The following is an 18770-nucleotide window of genomic DNA, read 5'->3' as shown; positions in this document are numbered from 1 at the left end:
TAAAGGCCTGCACCCCGGCCACTCCCCGAGCTTCCAGCTTGTGCCCAAGTGCTGCGTGAAGCTACACCAAGGCACCCCAAATTAACAAGTCCCACAGGGAACTTGCCACCCCACCCTCACGAAGGAGCTCTGTTTTCAGTCCATTAACCTTGTGTCGCCGTTTACTCAGTGGTCCAGGCTGGGAACTTGGGAGTCATCCTCGACTCTTTCTCTCGTGTCCTGTAGGAGTCATGCACAGAACTCCTGTTCTGCTTCTTTTCCCACATCCCCACCTCTTCCCTGCCTGGCTAACACTTATTTAGTACCCCTCCCCTCCGGAGCACAGTGGTTTGTCTGTAGGTTTGTCTTCAGTGGGACACCCCACCCCACCCCTGATTTAGGCACTTTTCCTCTCTGTCCCAGCTCCCTTGAGGGCACTTACATTGTAACCTCCTCCTCATGTATCTCTGTCACCCACTGGACTGAAAGCTCCTTGGAGGCAAAAACTGCTTTTCAAACTCCACTTTGAAAAAGAGTTATGTGTCCTGGAAAAATGTGTGGTAGAAACAAGCTTGGATTTGCTGACCATTTCTTTTTTCTTTCTTCCTTTTTCAGGTTAACGTGACAGTGCCTGGTGAACCACCAGCCGTGCCCCTGCTCCCTTTGTGGAGGGAGCAGAGAGCGCAGGAGCATGGAGGAAAGTAAGAATGAGATGATGAATCGCGGCTCATGGCCTCTCTAATCGACCGGTTTGTCCAGGCCACCACCTGCAAAGGCACCCTCAAGGCCTTCCAGGAGCTCTGTGATCACCTGGAACTAAAGCCCAAGGACTACCGCTCCTTCTATCACAAGCTCAAGTCCAAGCTTAACTACTGGAAAGCCAAAGCCCTCTGGGCAAAGCTGGACAAAACGGGGCAGCCACAAAGACTACAAGAAGGGAAAGGCCATGCACAAACACCAAGGTAAGGGCTTGGCTGCCCTCAGGTCCCGGGTCCCTGGACCTGAGGATTTAACCAGGTGCCTGAGAGAAGGCCTGCGTTTAGGTAGGCTGGTGGGGATCGGGCAGATTCCAGCCACAACCTAACGTGGGAGGTCATACTCATACCTTGTAGAAACTTTGTGAACCTCTCGCCTGTGTTCACTTGACTGTCCTGTGTACCAGACCCTACTCTAAGCATGTTTTGTGTATTCACATATTGAACATTCCAGGTTTCAGCCATTAAAGAACAACCCCAAAGTTGAGTGGTGTTGGAACTTTTTATTTTGCTGGGGCTCTGTTTTGAATCTCACACAGTTGGGGCGATGTGGATCTCCCAGCTAGGAAGCAGCCACGCTCTGTAGCATCCTTCCTGAACGTGGCTTCATAGTTCTAGGCACATCTTCTTTATACAGTCAATATTCCACATTCAGTGACTGGTAAAATATAGTTTTCACCAACTTGGGGGTTTGCCACAGGCTTCGGACCTCTTCCCATCCATGTTCCAAAGGTCTGTTTTGACTCATTAGCAAGTACCTTGTGAATGGAAATATTTCTGTTGCTTTCTCCACAATCTGGAGAAATGGGGTTTCTGTGGAACAGTTGGGTGTGAGCAGTGATCTGAGATGTGTGACCCACTGTGCAGGGTGGTTTGAGGAAGTGGAGAAGGAAAAGTGCACTTCTGCTTTCCTCCTTCTATAAGAATACCTTCTGAGAGAAGTTTGGGAAGAGCCAGCAGAGAACTGAGGTTGTGTCTGTTCTGCATGGCTAAGTTGTTAACATCCTTTCATGAGCTTTAATTTGCCCTGTGTGGATCCCTAGAGATCCACCCTGCCAGGGGGGGTTTGTATTTTCTTGGATATTCATCAACAAAATTCAAGAAATTTGAAGGCATGACTTTCACAAGTGAATATTGGACTTTTGTTAAGAATAAAAGGAATTCATAGACAAAAATTTTACATATCTTCCTTTTGTTCAGACAAAAGTGCAAACTAGTGAAGTGTTCACTCTCACCCTGAGTACTTCTCTGTACAGTGGATGTTCAGGATCGTTTCCCTAGACTTTGAATCTAGATATGATGATTTAAGAACTATTTTCAGCAAATAAAATTTTGGCTCTTGAAAGTTGCCTTCTGAGAATCATTTTGGTGGTAGACCCCTTCCAGAACTTTTAAGATCGCCTGGAATATATATTTAATAATTGGGGTCTTCTTGGACACAAAGCTCCTCCTCTCCTAACAGTGACAGATGAGATGTAATTTTTTGTGGTGCTTGTTGAAATGCTGGCCCGTTCAAACAGCTCACAGATCTGGGGCCTGGCCTTGGCTGTGCTGAACGTGGGCTGGTTTATGTCCCAAAGCTGGCCAGGAAAGGCTTCTCTATTCACAGCAGTCACTGGCTCCTCTCTCAGGCATTGCCATGCTCTGTGGGACCCAGATGGGACTGAAGGGTTTTTTTGGTCATGGGTTTTTGGAGGCTTTCCGGGAAGGAAGGTCATGAGATGATGAAACTTCTGGGAGAAGTACAAGCTTCCTCGAGAGGTTCTCCCTTCGCCCTGAAAGCAGCTGTGTTTCCAGTGTCTCATCATTGAGCCGGCCCCTGTGGCCTCCGCACCGCCATTGACTTGTCCTTGTTGGGTGCCAAAGTGGTCGTTATTGAGAAACGAGACGCCTTTTCCCGCAACAACGTCTTACAACCTCTGGCCGTTCACCATCCATGATCTGCGAGGTCTGGGCGCCAAGAAGTTCTATGGCAAGTTTCTGTGCTGGAGCCATCGACCATATCAGTAAGTAACCCAGTTCTGTTGCAGCTTCTCTCCCCCACCGCCTGGCACCTCCCTGTCCTGTAGACTGAGACAGCTGCCTGATTATCTCAGGACTTCATACCCAAGAGCCCAATTTGCTCTGAGGCTATTATTGCCTATCTTGTAGAAAGCATACCACGTTGAGTCAGGATACCTGCTGTGCAGTGGTACACAACCCAGGACTCTTAACCACAGGTGTATTTCCCGGAAAGCAAGAGTTTGGCTTAAGAATTTCTAATTTAGTTTTTGACTTGACTGAGTACTTGCAGTGGGTCAGGCAGGCAGGCACTGGTGGGCCAGGAAAACAGATGACCATTGGGCCTTGACCCTCTGGTGTTTCTTAGTCCAGAGGGAGAGGTACGTGGGCATTTGGCCCTCTGAAATGCGATATGGGATTGCTTGTGGGGACACTGTCCCAGAAAAACCATATGGAGAGAAGTAGCCAAGCCCCTGCTTGGTCGTGAATGACAAGTTTTGGGTAATGGGATTTCTTCGGTAGGAAGATTCTCGTGAGGTCTACAGCCAGAGCAGCTCTTGCCATATTCTTGTCCTCTCCAGGCTCAGGTCAGTCCTGTGCTTTTCTGAGATCCTCAGGGTAAACACAATTAATGCTGATGGTGATTTTGTTTTTGCTACTATAAGTGACCTATTTGAAACGCGATACAGAACAGGAGAGAGTGTCCAGATAATGAAGTCAAAGTCTTGTTTCTGGATGACCGTTAGTGGTTCCAGGCAGTCTTATCAACACTTCCGTATCCTGAGCTCCTCCTGATATATCCTGTGGATACATTCAGCCCCTGAACCTTTTGCTGTTTGAAGTGGTTGTGCCATTTTATGAAGTGCTGGCCGACAGCTGCCACGTTCCCCTGGCAGAGGATGTGTCCTGCCCATCTGTTGGGCTGTAATTTGTAATGCATCTTGGAAGCCACAGTTGTCTGCAAAAATAAAATGTGTGCTAGCAGGGGGTTTAGTGAGCCTCTGGGAGGGTGACTCAGAGGGTGGTGGCTGTGTGTGCTGAGGAGTATGACTAAGATGACTTAGAGAAGGGTTTACATGTGCTCCCAGAGGATTAGCCCAGGCTACAGGTAAGACTGGTCTTAAGAGAGGACCAGGGGTCAGTAAGTCGGTGGATTTGTTTGCCTTCCGTCTGGCAGAATTTATCTTGGGACTGAGAGGGTCCTGCGGAGATCAGGGACTGGATTTCTCCCTCTGTCGACCTGGTTTCTCTCTCTGCAGTGTCTGGCACATGTTAGGTACTCACCGGACACTGAATAATAAACGAATCGCACTGTGATAATGAGCAAGGTTTCCAATCATTCAGGGCCTTCTTTTGCCCAACTCTCAACCAGAGGGGGAAGGGGAATGGTAGGAGAATGGATGTGGTTTTCCTTTCTCACCTTATAACAATGTGTGGAGATCAGTGAGGTAAGAGAATGAAAGAAAGACACTGTGGGAATCCCAGGACATAGCACAGCATCTTCTGTCAAACTGTGGGACACATGCTCACGGGAACACGTCTTCTGTCTTTTCATGGTGAGCCCTGTGGCCTATTGGGATCGTAGCTTCTGCTCAGTCACGGTGGCGCTGGTGGTGTCTTTGAGTCGGGAAGGTGGGAATGAGATCTCCTGTTGGCCATGGTCCCATTTTGTCTTGGAACTGTGGGTGCTTTGAACACCCAACCCTAGAGATGGACGTGGCCTTGGGTGTCTCTGGAACATCTCTTCCACCAGCTTACAATTTGCCCTGATCACAAAAATAAAAAAGAAATTCTAGAGTGTGGCTTAGAAAATTCTCCTGCTGCAGGAGGCTTTGGGGCTCTGCACGATCTGTGGGTGGGAGGGTGGGCCCTGAGCTGTGACAGCTGACTGGGGGTTTCTTCTCCGGGTAGCACTCACTAGTGTAATCTTTCTTTTCCAGGTATCCGGCAGCTCCAACTAATACTTTTGAAAGTAGCCCTGATTCTAGGCATTGAAATCCATGTCAACGTGGAATTCCAAGGCCTCGTACAGCCTCCTGAGGACCAAGAGAACGAACGTAAGTTGGGTCGGAACCAATGAAGAGTGATCAAACAGTGTCAAATGGGTGAGGGAAGATGAGCTCAAGGGAGAAGACTAGAGGAATCTGCAGGTTATTTCCAGAAGTAGTGAAAGGGGCTTCTCCATTTGTGCAGACCTGGAGGCCTTTGATGTAACATTTGACCTTGTGGGCACTGTATCCCTTACAGAAAATTATATATTGGGGCAAGTTCTTTGTGAGCCCTCATCAAAGCTTCTTTCTTTCTGTGGTTTGGACCTCATGTTTTCACACCTAGTGTTTTTGGCTTGGGGTTTTGGGCAGTCTACATTCCTGGGTGTCTACAGATAGTCTTGAGTGGGTGACTATAGCTTGGTTGATGGCCTTCCTTTTGACTTTGGTCCACAGGGATAGGATGGCGGGCACTGGTGCACCCGAAAACCCATCCTGTATCCGAGTATGAATTTGAAGTGATCATTGGAGGGGATGGCCGTAGGAACACTTTGGAAGGTACTGGTCCGTGCTTATTTGCCAGGTTCAGAGCAGAGCAGATGGCAACCCTGCCCACTTCTGGGTGAGAGTTTGTGTCATCAGAGTCCAGCCTGCTCGGATAGAGCAGCAGGCCCCAGGCTTCCCTAGCCAGCTGGCACTCAGGACGTGTCTCCTGGGCACTCCTGTTAGGCACCAGGAGATGGGCTGCACTTTGAGAGGTTGCTATGGCCCGGGTCAAATCAAAGCATTTATAAGCAGGTGCCCCCACCCCCCAACCCCCTTTTTTTAAATGGAATCCTTTATACTGAGTAATGCTCTGGCCAGTCCAATTTCAAATTGTCTTAGTGTGTGGGAGACTTCTTTCCTGGGTGGTTACATTCTTCAGTAGGTAAACACCTTTGCAAATAGTCAAGGGCTGCCCTAAAATTTTCTGGTCAAGGCCTAACCCCCTTTCCATTATCCCTCCCATTTGAAGTGATCTTCCTTCTTTCCTAGCCAGCCATTCCCACCTCTGTGAAAATTTCTTTCCCTCCAGGATTTCGTCGGAAGGAATTTCGTGGCAAACTGGCCATCGCCATCACAGCAAATTTTATTAACCGTAACACTACCGCAGAAGCCAAAGTGGAAGAGATCAGTGGTGTCGCTTTTATATTCAACCAAAAATTTTTCCAGGAACTAAGGGAAGCCACAGGTTGGTGTGGATGCCTTCAAAGCAATATGGATAGAATTTTAAGCAACCACTTAAAATTCTTGGGCTGAGAGAGGGGTTGGTACGGGGCAGGTCCTTGGTGTCACTGCTGTGTCATTTGTGTCTTTGCTTTCTTCACCCACATACTTCTTTCTTAGCATCACGCTTCCCCCCATCACTTATCCTTCGTCCTCCTCAGAGTGACCGGGGCACTCTGGGTGTTGTTCTTGTTTTTATTTTTTAATAATAATAAATAAAACATTCTGCCTTTTACCAGTTCTTCCCCAACCCCTCACCCCTATTCTGCGGTACTAAATTAAGGTGCTTTGATGTAGTGAACTGTTGGTTGGTAGTTCTCTATTTCCTAAACATTTGCATATGGGTTGTATACGTCATGCTTCTGGAACACATTAAGTGAATATCCTAACAACAAGGATATTCACTTGTGTAATCACCTTAAAGTTTCAAGTTCAAGAAATTTAACGTTGATATAAAGCTTATGGTCTCTATTATTTTTTTATTTGTCTCAATAAGGGCCTTTTGAGCCTTTTCGCCTCCATTATTAGATCCTTTCGACCATCCTGAATTATATTTAATTGTCATTGTCTCTTTAATTGCTCTCTTTTTTTTTTTTAGTTGTGGAAACATATTTACAACATAAACTTTCCCATCTCAACCACTCCAAGCACACCATTCAGTGGAATTAATCACATTCATAATTTTGTGCTACCCTCGCCACTGTCCATCCCCAGAACTTTCCCATCACCCCAAACAGAAACCGTGCACCCACTGTGCATTAACACCCCATTAACAACCCCTGTCCCCTGCCCCTGGTAACCTGTGTTCTGTTTTCTGTCTCTGTTAGCTTCCCTGTTCTAGCCATTTCATGTAAGTGCAGTCATAGAGTAACTGTGCCTTTGTGTCTGACTCACTTCACTTAACATGATGTCTTCGAGGAGAGCCTGGCTTTAGATATGAGTGTGTAGTCTTCTTGAGCTCCACTTTGGGCTTGAAAGCAACCACGTGCTAGCCAGGACTGAGATTGTCCTGCGAAAGCCTTTTATTTTTTTAATTCGATTTTATTGAGATATTTTCACATATCATACAATCATCCAAAGTATGCAATCAGTTCTTCACAGTACCAGCATATAGTTGTGCATTCATCACCCCAATCTATTTTTTCCTTTTTTTATTTTAAATTCAGTTTTATTGAAATATATTCACATACCATACAGTCATCCATGGTGTATAATCAGCTGTCCATAGTGCCATCATATAGTTATGCATTCATCACCCCAATCTGTTTTTGAACATTTTCCTTATACCAAAAAGAATCAGAATAAAAAATAAAAATAAAAAAGAACACCCAAATCATCCCCCCAGTCCCACCCTATTTTTCATTTAGTTTTTGTCCCCATTTTTCTACTCATCCATTAACACTGGATAAAGGGAGTATGATCCACAAGGCTTTCACAATCATGCTGTCACCCCTTGTAATCTACATTGCTTTACAGTTGTCTTCAGGAGTCAAGGCTACTGGGTTGCAGTTTGATAGTTCCTGTGAAAGCTTTTGAATAGATTAGCTTAGATATTTTGCTGTAACAAAAATGTGCCATAATTCTATGCTTTCTAGAACGTGACTGCTTTCCATTCCATCTGATTTTTTTAGATTAATTGAATTAAGATGTCAATGGTTCACCCTCTGCTTCGAGGCATAAAGTTGTCTTGATGCTTATCCAAGTGGTTTAACCTGATAGCTACCCAAACTCTCTTGTTAGAGGTTAGCCTGTTTTTTTTGCTGCTATTGGGCTTCCCAGCTGTATATTTCTACTTCTGGTTGGTCATTGTTTTCAGGATAATTTAGGGTGTTGACTGAACCACAGAGTAGAGCCAAGAGAAGCAGAGCTGCCCTTCTTGCCATGCACTGTTCATGCAGGAAATGAGAGGCTGGGCTCAGAAATTTTTTTTTATTTCTCTTTCCCTGCCAGGAGTTTTGTCCTCTGGTCTCTTTGGACCCATGTACGATATTTCCGGCACCCTAATGTACCTGCATCTCCGCCAACTCTTACATGCACATGTTTGTTTTCTGGTTGCAGGTATTGATTTGGAGAACATCGTCTATTACAAAGACGACACACACTATTTCGTAATGACAGCCAAAAAGCAGAGTTTACTGGACAAAGGGGTGATACTGCATGTGAGCAATGGATTTCTTTCAAACCTTTTTATAATGTTGTATGGTTAATGTGACCGTCAAGAAAAAGAATTCTATTCTCTGGTGGATTTTCCTGCAGGGGAATGAAAGCGAGCATCTAACTAGTGTCCTGAGCATGTGTTTTCCTCATTGGTATTTTTTTAGTTGAACTTTTCCCTTTGTGCCCATCACATAGCTTTAATAGTTAATCAGCACATGGACAATACTGTTTTGATAGTAGCCCAACCCACTTCTTCTCCCGCCATTGGATTGTTCCAAAACAAGTCACAGATATCATTTCATATATAAATATTCAGTTAAGTTTTAGGTGATTCATTTTGTGTTTATAGTGAATCCCATATATGGCTGTTGGCTGCTTAATAGGTCTTCTTTTGGGAGGTGGGGGGCTAGAGGGAAGGGAGGTTGACCAAGAAGCAGCAATTGGTATTTATAGGAGCCTGATGATGGTTCTTTTTTCACTGTAGATACAGTTATCCACAGTCCAGGGAACAGTTTCTGGATCAGGACCTCTTCACGACCCAGTTGAATGTCCATCCTTAGCCAGGTCCAGCTCAGCCTTTTTTCCAGGCCACTAATATATGGCGTTTCCTGAGACAATCATCTGAAATGCGAAATTAGAGAATCACAGGGCGGCTGGTTCCTTCAGGAGGGTTTCTTAAGTCTGTTTCTGGTTTCATTGGCCTGCATGTGTTCTGAGTGAGATGCTTGGTGTTAATCCTGTGAAGGGGGCCTCTCCCTGGTCCAGAGATTATTGCCATCCCCGGGTGGCGAGCAAGAAGTGTAAACAGGAGGAGGTGCCAGCTGTGCCAACCAGGTGACCAGGCTCTGACTGTCCCCTCCAGATTCTCAGCCCGGACTCAGGGCGTCGTTTTGTCTTTGTAGGGTGATAATGAATCAGGTCCCTTCAGTGTGAATGACACTGCTGCCGTATCTGAGGACAGAGTGGGGAGGCGCTGAGGGGCACAGAGCTGCAGCACAGTCTCCCTTCCCGCCATGAGCCAGCCCCGAGGTGGAGGGAGAACAGAACAGAGCAGTCTGCACAGACCCTTCTTCAGAAGCATAAGCAGGATGTATTTGGTGGGAAGCTTTATAAAATTGGGTGGTTGATTGTTTGAGGCTATTACATTGCTATCAGTGAGATATAACCCCTGAATCATTCGGCATGCCTTGAGACTAAGTTAAGACTTACGTCTACCACCATCTTAGGCAGATTATATATATCCGTTGAATTACATAGTAACAGTCTAGAAATTCAAGGCACGATTTACTTTCCCTCTTGATTTCTCGAGGGCGGGGACCATGCCTTCTTGTGCTGCTCTGTACTGAAGCCACTGTGGGCCTCACTCAGTGCTGAGCAAACAGTGCTACTCGACCCACTCGAGTGTTTGCATTTTGGCTTTTAACATTTCGTAGCAGTGGCCAAAAGTACCCCATAAGGGGCACTTGGGAACTCGAGGCCCCACTTTAGGAGAATAAAGACTTGGCTTTGGGTGCCACAGACCTCCCAAGCAGAGAAAGGGTTTTTTGGTCCTTTCTGTGGAAAGCTGTTTCTCTCTCATCATTGCTTTTCTTTGCTAGTATGTCTGTAGAACCTTTCAGAATCTTATTATTATTTTGAAAACCTCCCTCTATTGTCGATATATTCCTTCCCAGCTCCTGGGCTGCTGCTGCTGCTCCCTCCACGTCTTTGTGGCAGTAAAGCTTTCAGGTTCTCTCTTGGGCTTGATGAGACCTGCAAGGCTGAGTGTTTCCTGTGGTCCTATTGATCACAAACCATTTGCTGCCTAGAAGATAATAATTGCCAATAATATCATCAACTAGGAAATGCCTTTTCAGATCACAGAGCACTTGGACAGCGTCAAAAGAAGAGGTGACTTGATCTGAATAAATGGAGAAGCCAGGACTGCGTCTTCACAGGGCACAGTCTGTGCTCTCTTAGAAACATCCCTTCCTGCCCCCTTTCTTTTTAATTTGTTTAGAGGACTTGATTTTGGAATGTCAGACCATTTGAGGAAGTCAGGAATGGCCATGAAACTGAGTAATGTCTTACGCACATAGAATAGTTCTGGCTGAGCTCTGGCCTCTCCGCCTGGGCTTTTCCAGCTTGAGCCTCTTCTCTCTTTGGAGACAGGACTACACTGACACAGAGCTCTTGCTCTCTCGGGAGAATGTGGATCAAGAGGCTCTGCTCAGCTACGCCAGAGAGGCGGCGGACTTCTCTACCCAGCAGCAGCTGCCATCTCTAGATTTCGCCATCAACCACTATGGACAGCCTGACGTGGCCATGTTCGACTTCACTTGCATGTACGCCTCTGAGAACGCGGCCTTGGTGCGGGAACAGAACGGGCACCAGTTGCTGGTGGCCCTGGTGGGGGACAGCCTCCTCGAGGTGGGTACCAGGATGGCAGCACTTTCTGGTGGAGCCGTGGTCTCTCTCAGGAATGTACCCGGGCAGCCTGGGCTGTGGCATGAGCATGGGCATTCTTGGAACTGTGGGTGTAGGTAAACCCCCTGCAGGGGTCACATTAGGGAATAGGGATGGGTCACAGGCCACCAGGACCCCAGACTCAGTGTGAGCACCGAGGCTAGAGGGGAACCCTGCACTTCTGTGACGTAAGGAAGTCCTGTATCTGAGCAGTTGCCAAATACCAACTGTTCCGGTTTGCTAATGTTGACATTATGCAAAATACCAGAAATTGACTGGCTTTTTTTATTTATTTATTTATTTATTTATTTATTTATTTATTTATTTATTTATTAAATTCAGTTTTATTGAAATACATTCACACACCATATAATCATCCATGGTATACAATCTACTGTCCACAGTATGATAACATAGTTATGCGTTCATCACTACAATCTATCTCTGAACATTTTCCTTACATCAGAAAGAACCAGAACAAGAATAAAAAATGAAAGTGAAAAAAGAACACCCAAATCATCCCCCCATCCCACCCCATTTGTCCTTTAGTTTTTATCCCCATTTTTCTACTCATCCATACACTAGATAAAGGGGGTGTGATCCACAAGGTCTTCATAATCACACTTTGACTGGCTTTTATAAAGGGGGTTTATTTGGTTACAAATTTACAGTGTGATGGCCATAACAGTGTCCAAATTAAGGTACCAACAGAAGTACACCTTCACCAAAGGAAGGCCAATAGCATCTGGAAAACCTCTGTTAGCTGGGAAGCCATGTGGCTGGCATCTGTTCGTCCTGGGTTGTGTTCCAGCTCCTCTCTCAGCTCCTGTGCGTTCTTCAAAATGTTGGTCTCGGGGCCTTTTGATCTCTCTCTTAGCTTCTCTGGAGCAAACACTGGGCTAGCATCTCCAAAGTGTCAGCAAAAGTCTGCTTTCAATGGCCATCTCCAAAATGTCACTCTCAGCTGCTCTGAGGTCCTTCTGTTTGTGAGCTCTTATATAGGACTCCAGTGATAAAATCAAACACACCCTGAATGGGCAGGGTCCATATTTCCATGGAAATTATCCAATCAAACGTTTCACTCACAGTGGATTGAGTCACATTTCCATGGAAACACTCAAGGGATTCCAGCCTAATCAACACTAATACATTTGCCCCCACAAGATTGCATCAAAGAACATGGCATTTTGGGGGACATAATACGTCCAATCCAGCACAGTACCCTCAACAAATTCTTTCTTTGTTCCTTAGTTTCGTTTCCCTCTTCTAAGGGGTGATCCATTTCAATTCTTTTTTGCCTCCTTCATAGCCTTTCTGGCCCATGGGAACAGGAATAGCCCGAGGCTTCCTGGCTGCTATGGACTCGGCCTGGATGGTACGGAGCTGGTCCCTGGGAACGAGCCCCCTGGAAGTGCTGGCGGAGAGGTAAGGGGAGCCACCCCGGGCCATCTGGGAGGACACGGGGGTGAGGAGTGGTGTGCTTTCAAGGCAGAAGACAGGTTCTTTATTCCTTCTCTCTTTCTTCCTTTCTTAAAGGTATTTTCATATGTAAGAGAGGAAAAGCGAGATGCTAAGTCATAAAATTGTGGTATCCTAAAGAGAATCTAGTCTACCTGCTCTATTCCAAATTGCGTTTGTTACTGACAAATGGTGTCTGAGTCTATATAGTGTTGAAGCATGGTGCCCGCTTCCTTCGACAGTCACATGAACAAAGATGAAAACGGTGAATCCTCTTGCTGTGAAACCAGGAAGGCGTGTGCTAACCAAGGCAGTGTGGTGGTGGGGAACCTGCTGCCAGGGAGAAAAAATTGAAAGAGACCTTGAATTCAAAGGAGAATGCCAACTGCTTAATATTACATAAACCCCCAAAGTCAGATGTTTTGAAGATTTTTACAAATGATGTTGATTGCTGATAACTAATGCCTACCAAAAACTAACTTACTGATAAAGAACTAGAGAAATCAGGTCTCCTGGATGAAACAGAGTTGCCATCTCATTTTATCATTTCTCAAGTCTGCTGCATAAGACGTTCTGGCTAAATTTGGTAGCAAGTTCTTTCTTCATCTGTGATTTTCTGAAAAATGAAAGTTAACAGTGGCATGCTTTTAAAAAACAAAGCAAAACCGTGAGTTGCCTTCTAAATTAGAGTCAAGCATTTGTCGCTGCCCAAAGCATTGTGGTTGCTGTTCTCCAAGGCCCTAAACCAGTCCAGATCCTTTGGAATCATGGAGGGGAGCAGGCATGGGAAGCAGGGCTGATATTGGATTGGAGGAAACTGGTCAAGGAGTAGGGTTGGTTGTGTCCCTCAAAGAGTTTGGTGGACTGTCACAAAACAGATACACTATAAAAGGAGAGGATGGCATTTGTGGTGTTTGTCGCTGCTCTGAGTGCATTTCTGACTGTCGTTGCAGGGAAAGCATTTATAGGTTGCTGCCTCAGACCACCCCCGAGAATGTGAGTAAAAACTTCAGCCAATACAGCATCGACCCTGTCACCAGGTATCCCAATATTAACATCAACTTCCTCCGGCCAAGCCAGGTAAGCGCCAAGTGGCCAGTCATCCGCATTCGGGCTGGTTCTTGGGACAGATCAGACCTTCAATGAATTGACATATGTCTAAATAGTAATACCAATGATATGCATGACACTTCTTTAGTAATCCATGTAGATCTCTCTCAGAAGTGGCTGAAATAGATAGGATTTTCCATCAACAGACTGAGCCCTAAGGCAGAGAGCTGTTGAATGATTGGCAGGTCAGACATGGCAAAAGATGGTGGACCCAGGACTGGGTTCCGTGCCTCCTAACGCAAATTGTAGGGGAGTGGGGAACAGTGCACTTGCTCAGTAGTCAGGCGGCAGGACTTCCGTCTTTGCCACCAATCACCCATGCCTCGGACATGTTATTTCACTCTCTCAGAACCTCAGTTTCTTCACCTGTAAAATGGAAATAGTGATCCCTGCATATTAACAGGATCATTGTGGGGCCGAGTGAGGCCATTCATGAGAAAGAACTTTGAAAGATAAAACCACTCCCTGTAAGTAAAAGATACTATTATTATTATTCATGAACTTTTTGACCCTACTGAGTTGTTTCTCAGACTTTCTAAAGCCTCCTTTCCTTCACTGGAGAATGACATCTTAGAAATACAAAGCCTGATAATCCCAGAGAGCAGACCAGTGTTTAGGAAGGAGCCCATTAGGTCTATTTGCCTATGTCCTGGGGTGGTTTTTGTTCATGTTCTACCTGAAGTTCTCACCTTAGGCTTTCTGTATTTATGTGGAGTGCGTTTCTAAGGTGTCCTTAAATCTGTGGCTCATGGGCAGCCCCGATGTCCAACAGAGACTCTCAGAGGGACCCCATGGCTGAGAAGCTAATTCTTGACACAACCTCTTCTGGTTCTTGGAGGGTTCCAGAACATGGAGCTCCTGCTGCATATTCCTTAGGTTAATTGTAGCTACAGACATTCGAGTGTCATCAGGGTAGGAGCTGGCAGTGCTGGAGCAGTCCTGCTCTCTCTTGCTTAGAGCATGAGATTGTCAGTGAGCTCCCTCCTTCATTCATTGGGATGTAATTGAGTTTCTCCCTCCTCAACAAAGAAGTTTTGGTCTTTGGCTTCATCGTAGACCAAATCAAGATTTTTATGGTTTTTCGAGACATGCTTTTCTTGGGGATTACCTTAGTGTGTGTTTATCTATAACTCCCCCTTATTCCATAAAGGATTTAAAAAGCATCATCATAACCTCCATCTAAACTTTGCCCAGTCTGCTCTCCTAGCCTTTTTGCCTCAATCAGTCTGTTTTGGGGTGGGAAATTGTCGCCTGGTGTTTAATAATCCTTCTTTTCCACTTTTCTGACTTTCTGCCAGGTGCGCCATTTATATGATACTGGAGAAACGAAAGACATTCATCTGGAAATGGAGAACCTGGTGAATTCCCGAACTACCCCAAAGTTGACTCGCAATGGTGAGTGCTGGTGGTGGCCTTCTGAAATGAAGGCCTCCTGTTTGGAGAAGCTGCCGCCCTTTCGCTGAGCAGTTATTGTGGACTGCACTCACTGAGGCAGGGGTTCTCCGCCAGGGGTGATTTTGCTCCCCAGGCGTTCAGTGGGTGGAAGCCCAGGGTGCTGCTGAGCCTCCCGCAGCGCACAGGTTGGTCCACATCACAAAGAGTTATCTGGCCAAAAATATCAGTAATGTCAAGGTTGAGAAACCCTGGTCTAAGGTGCTGTGGGGGTGTCAAGACAAATCAGGTGGAGGTACTGCCCTCAAAAGAGAGAGTCAGCTGAAGTTACGGATAAGGCTTTACGGAGGAAGTGGTGGCATTTCAGCTGGGTCGTAGAGGTAAAGGTCATTCTGTATTTTGTGTGCAAAGACCCCCGAAGGAGCGTGACCTGAGAATATCTGGTCAGCCAAATGTAAGATGTACTGGAGAAGGGAAATGCCGGAGGCAAGGAGACCAGGTAGAAAAGCGCTGCAGTACTTTGAGTTAAATCTGGTGTTGATGGCAGGGATGGGGAAGGGGAAGGCAGTGAGGTGCAGTGGGAGGACGTCTGGGCTGGGGCCAGAGGCACCCAGGTTCCACTCCAAGGCCTGGCCATTTGTGAAGTGTGTGGCCTTGAATAGGTCCTTAACGTCTTTGAACTTCAGTTTCCTTGTTTATGAAATGGGGGTGACAATACCTACCCCCTGGTGTGGTCATGAGGATGCTAGAAGTGTGTGGTGCTTGTTGTGATGCCTGGTGCTCAGAAGTGGTAGGTGTTACTGTCATTGCCATGATTTATTATGTGTGAGAGGATAGGAAGGAACGGGATGTTGGCAGTTGATTGCATTCTGAGGTAAGATAGATAGATAGAGGTGGTTACGTGAGAGGGTTTGAGGGAAAAGGCTTTGTTCCGTTTGGGCATTTTGAATTTGAAGTGCTACGAGGCCCCCCAGGTGAGTACGATGACAACAGGCAGTTGAATGCCTGATTGTCTCTCTCCACTTGAATGTCATCTTTTTTTTTTTTAACTTTATCAAAAAATTTAAAAAAAATTAAAAAAAAAAACCTTCCAAACAAAACCAAAACAAAGGAATAAGAAAAACAGATAACCTAAAATAACTAAATTGCTTCCAACATGTTCCTACCCTACCCCAAGAAAATATACAAACCATAACCAAAGGAGAAAAACATAACTTAAAACAACTACATTTCTGCCAACTCGTTCCTACCATATCCCCCCCAAAATTAACAAATCATAGTTGTTCCTGAGCATTCCCATAACATTACTTGCCCTCCATAAATTACCTGTTCTTACTAGACTATCATTCCCCCTTCACTGTTTGTTGTCTATCACTAGGTCCCTTACATTCTACAATATAAAACATTTATTGTACATTTTTCACAGAGTGCACATTAGTGGTAGCGTATAATGTTTCTCTTTTTGTGTCTGACTTATTTCACACAGCATCATGTCTTCACGGTTCATCCATGTTGTCATACGTTTCACTACATAGTTCTTTCTTAGTTACTGCCGTGTAGTATTCCATCGTGTGTGTATACCACATTTTGTTCGAATGTCATCTTGAAAGCAGAGAGTGTACCTTGGATCACATTGAAGTTGCCCAGTACTTATCGGATGGATGGATACATACAGATTCGGGAAGCAGCTGAATAAAGCTAATTTCCGAAGCCAAGAGATTTCTGATCCTGGCACCGGGGGTGGTTTTCTGTGTAGTTGCAATACACATTTTTCACTGTGAAAAAGCTGAAGGGAAGCAGGCCTTTGACGATATGTTGTGTTTATCCTGTTATGTTCACAAATTATAGAAATGGAGAACCCAGTGAATTCCCAAACTACCCCAAAGTTGACCCACAGTGGTGAGTCCTGGTGGTGGCCTTTCGAAATGAAGTACCTTGGTCCACGGCTAAATGTTTTCAGCTGCCTTAAATAAAGGACCCTGCTCAGACACAAACAGGAGTTCTCGGGGTGTCCTAAATGATCCATATAAAGCTATTCTGAGGCGATTAAGAAAAACTCGTTTCTATAAAGGCTGTTCAGGTTTCAGAAGATATTATCAATGCCGGAAAAACCTCCATATGTATTTGTGTGCCTGTTCGGATTTTCAGTAGGTAGTGACTTACCATTCAGGGAGTCCAGCCTGGCCTGAGAGACGGTTCTGGTGTGGGGTCCTTGGCCTTGCCAGCGTAGCCCTACAGAGTGTCTTCAGCTGGTGCAGTACTCCAGACCTTGGAACGTGCACTTCAGGGCTCTGTCTGCTGCTGGGTTAGTGTGCTGCCGGACAGAGGAGAGCCCCTTCTAATCTAATCCTCCAGGGTTGCCAGACAATGCTCCGGGGAAATCCTGGGGCTCCCCCAGCGCGGGGACATCTCAGTAGGTGGCCCTCTTCCATCCAGGTCGGGCTAAGTGTGATGGGTCATTGTGTCAGGGCCGTGGACTCTGACCCCCGAGTCTGGGGAATCGAGTGGCTTCTTGTCTACCTTAAATTCTGCTCTCTGGATAGCAGTTGCATAACTTCTTCCTCCTCAGGTTTCCTTTTGAAAACTGGTTCTTACACGGGGTGTGTGTACCACAAAAGAGGAGCCTACATGACTATCACTAGGTTGACCACACTTGTAATGATAATTTTTTTGTTGTTTTAGAGTCTGTAGCTCGTTCAAGCAAACTGCTGGGTTGGTGCCAGAGGCAGACAGATGGCTACGCGGGGGTCAGTGTGACAGATCTCACCATGTCTTGGAAAAGCGGCCTGGCTCTTTGTGCAATTATCCACAGATATCGCCCTGATCTGATGTAAGTCGTGACCAAACTTTGTGTTTTATTTTATATTCCCAAACGATCTCGGATCACCCTGCCATTGCGTAGCCACATCTTGTACTTGTTGCTAGACTGAGGAACACAGTAAAATACCTTAAAGTCCCAGAACTCCTAAAGTAAAACACGGGTTTTAGCACCCACCTGGGCCTGTTAATTTCACACAAAGGAAAACTCTGTGCATTGGCCGCGGCTTGAACTCTTTGTTTGGGCCGGCTCTCTCAGTGCTGTTGGTCACAAGGGAGACCTGGCTGGAACACTTGGCTGGCTCCAGGCAACTATGTCACTACCAGCAAAACAAAAAACAATGGATACTTACCCGATTTATGATGGCTCACTGGTATTGTCTCTTTGTGAAGGACTGTGCTTTTCGCAAACATACTCCAGCAAGCCCACGGAACTCTAGTCCCCCTGCCCACGTATACCAAAGCCATCTCTTTTGGCTATTCTCCCCTCACCTGTCCACAGACTTGGCAGGCTCGCACGGCCCAGGCCAGCAGCTGGTGGTCAGCACGCTCTGATTTCCCCCCAGACACTTGTTACCATGGAAGCCAAACAAAAAGATTCAATAAGCATGTCGACTTGTTTTTTTGGCTGCCTATCTGTCTTATCATGAAGTCCACTTAGGGGCCCCAGTTTTGTGTGCTTTGTGTTAATGACTGCTTACGGCAGCCTAAAAGACACAGTCTCCCTATTTATGTGATGATCATAAGCTGGTGAGGCAAGAGGTAGTGAAAAGAGCCTCACCTCGTATGGGGATGAGGGTCTGCTTGGGTAAAGGTAGGTGACCTCTGGACCACCAGTCTGTTAGCTCAACCAGAGGTTGGTAGAAGGTAAGTGGAGTTGGGCTTATCCCCCTACCACCACCAAAAAAGGGGGGCCAGGGGAGCAATTGGAGAAAGATGGTGCTAAGTGGCACAGAGTGCTTTTACAAAATGGGACAGGTGAGGCGGTTCCATTCCAGAGGGAAGGCAAGGGACAAAAGCACAAAGGTGGAAGTAGCAGGAGAGAACCTAGCAGTGGGCTGGAGGGCTGAGAGCAGGCGCCGAGGGGCACATTCCTGTTAGAAGTAGCAGAAGGCCACCTGGGGAAGGTCTAGGGGAGTTAGTTATCTTGGAGCAGAACACAGAGCAGTGGTAGGCAGTTTGGCATTGTTTAGACTACAAAGACTTAGTTCAGGATGAGGCCGCCATCGTTTAACAGGCTTCCTCTACAGAGAAAAGGAATAAAAAATGAACAAGGGCTGCTATGGGGTCAGTAGGTTAACGTCAAAGAAGTCCTGCCCAGTTCTGAAATCATCTAAAGAAGAATGCTATCAGTCTTCATTCTGATTGAAGAGCAAGGAGCTTAAAACCCTGTGGGAAATGC

General features: G+C 46.0%; 1 protein-coding gene across 1 annotated transcript in view; it reads left to right on the top strand.

The window, feature by feature from the left end:
• The window catches only part of MICAL3 (microtubule associated monooxygenase, calponin and LIM domain containing 3), a 198991-nt gene that overhangs the window by 92939 nt on the left and 87282 nt on the right, over window positions 1-18770 (top strand). Inside the window, 16 exon segments of the mRNA XM_037847514.1 lie at window positions 595-712; window positions 715-885; window positions 887-925; window positions 927-963; window positions 2547-2647; window positions 2649-2711; window positions 2713-2740; window positions 4676-4792; window positions 5180-5281; window positions 5799-5954; window positions 8048-8148; window positions 10298-10555; window positions 11901-12016; window positions 13003-13129; window positions 14458-14554; window positions 17234-17381. Coding sequence (XP_037703442.1) covers window positions 671-712; window positions 715-885; window positions 887-925; window positions 927-963; window positions 2547-2647; window positions 2649-2711; window positions 2713-2740; window positions 4676-4792; window positions 5180-5281; window positions 5799-5954; window positions 8048-8148; window positions 10298-10555; window positions 11901-12016; window positions 13003-13129; window positions 14458-14554; window positions 17234-17381 — 1703 coding nt within the window. The 5' untranslated portion in view covers window positions 595-670.

Source organism: Choloepus didactylus, chromosome 8, assembly GCF_015220235.1.
Source record: "Choloepus didactylus isolate mChoDid1 chromosome 8, mChoDid1.pri, whole genome shotgun sequence".
Taxonomy (NCBI): Eukaryota; Metazoa; Chordata; class Mammalia; order Pilosa; family Megalonychidae; genus Choloepus; species Choloepus didactylus.
This window is presented reverse-complemented; position numbering and strand designations above follow the sequence as displayed.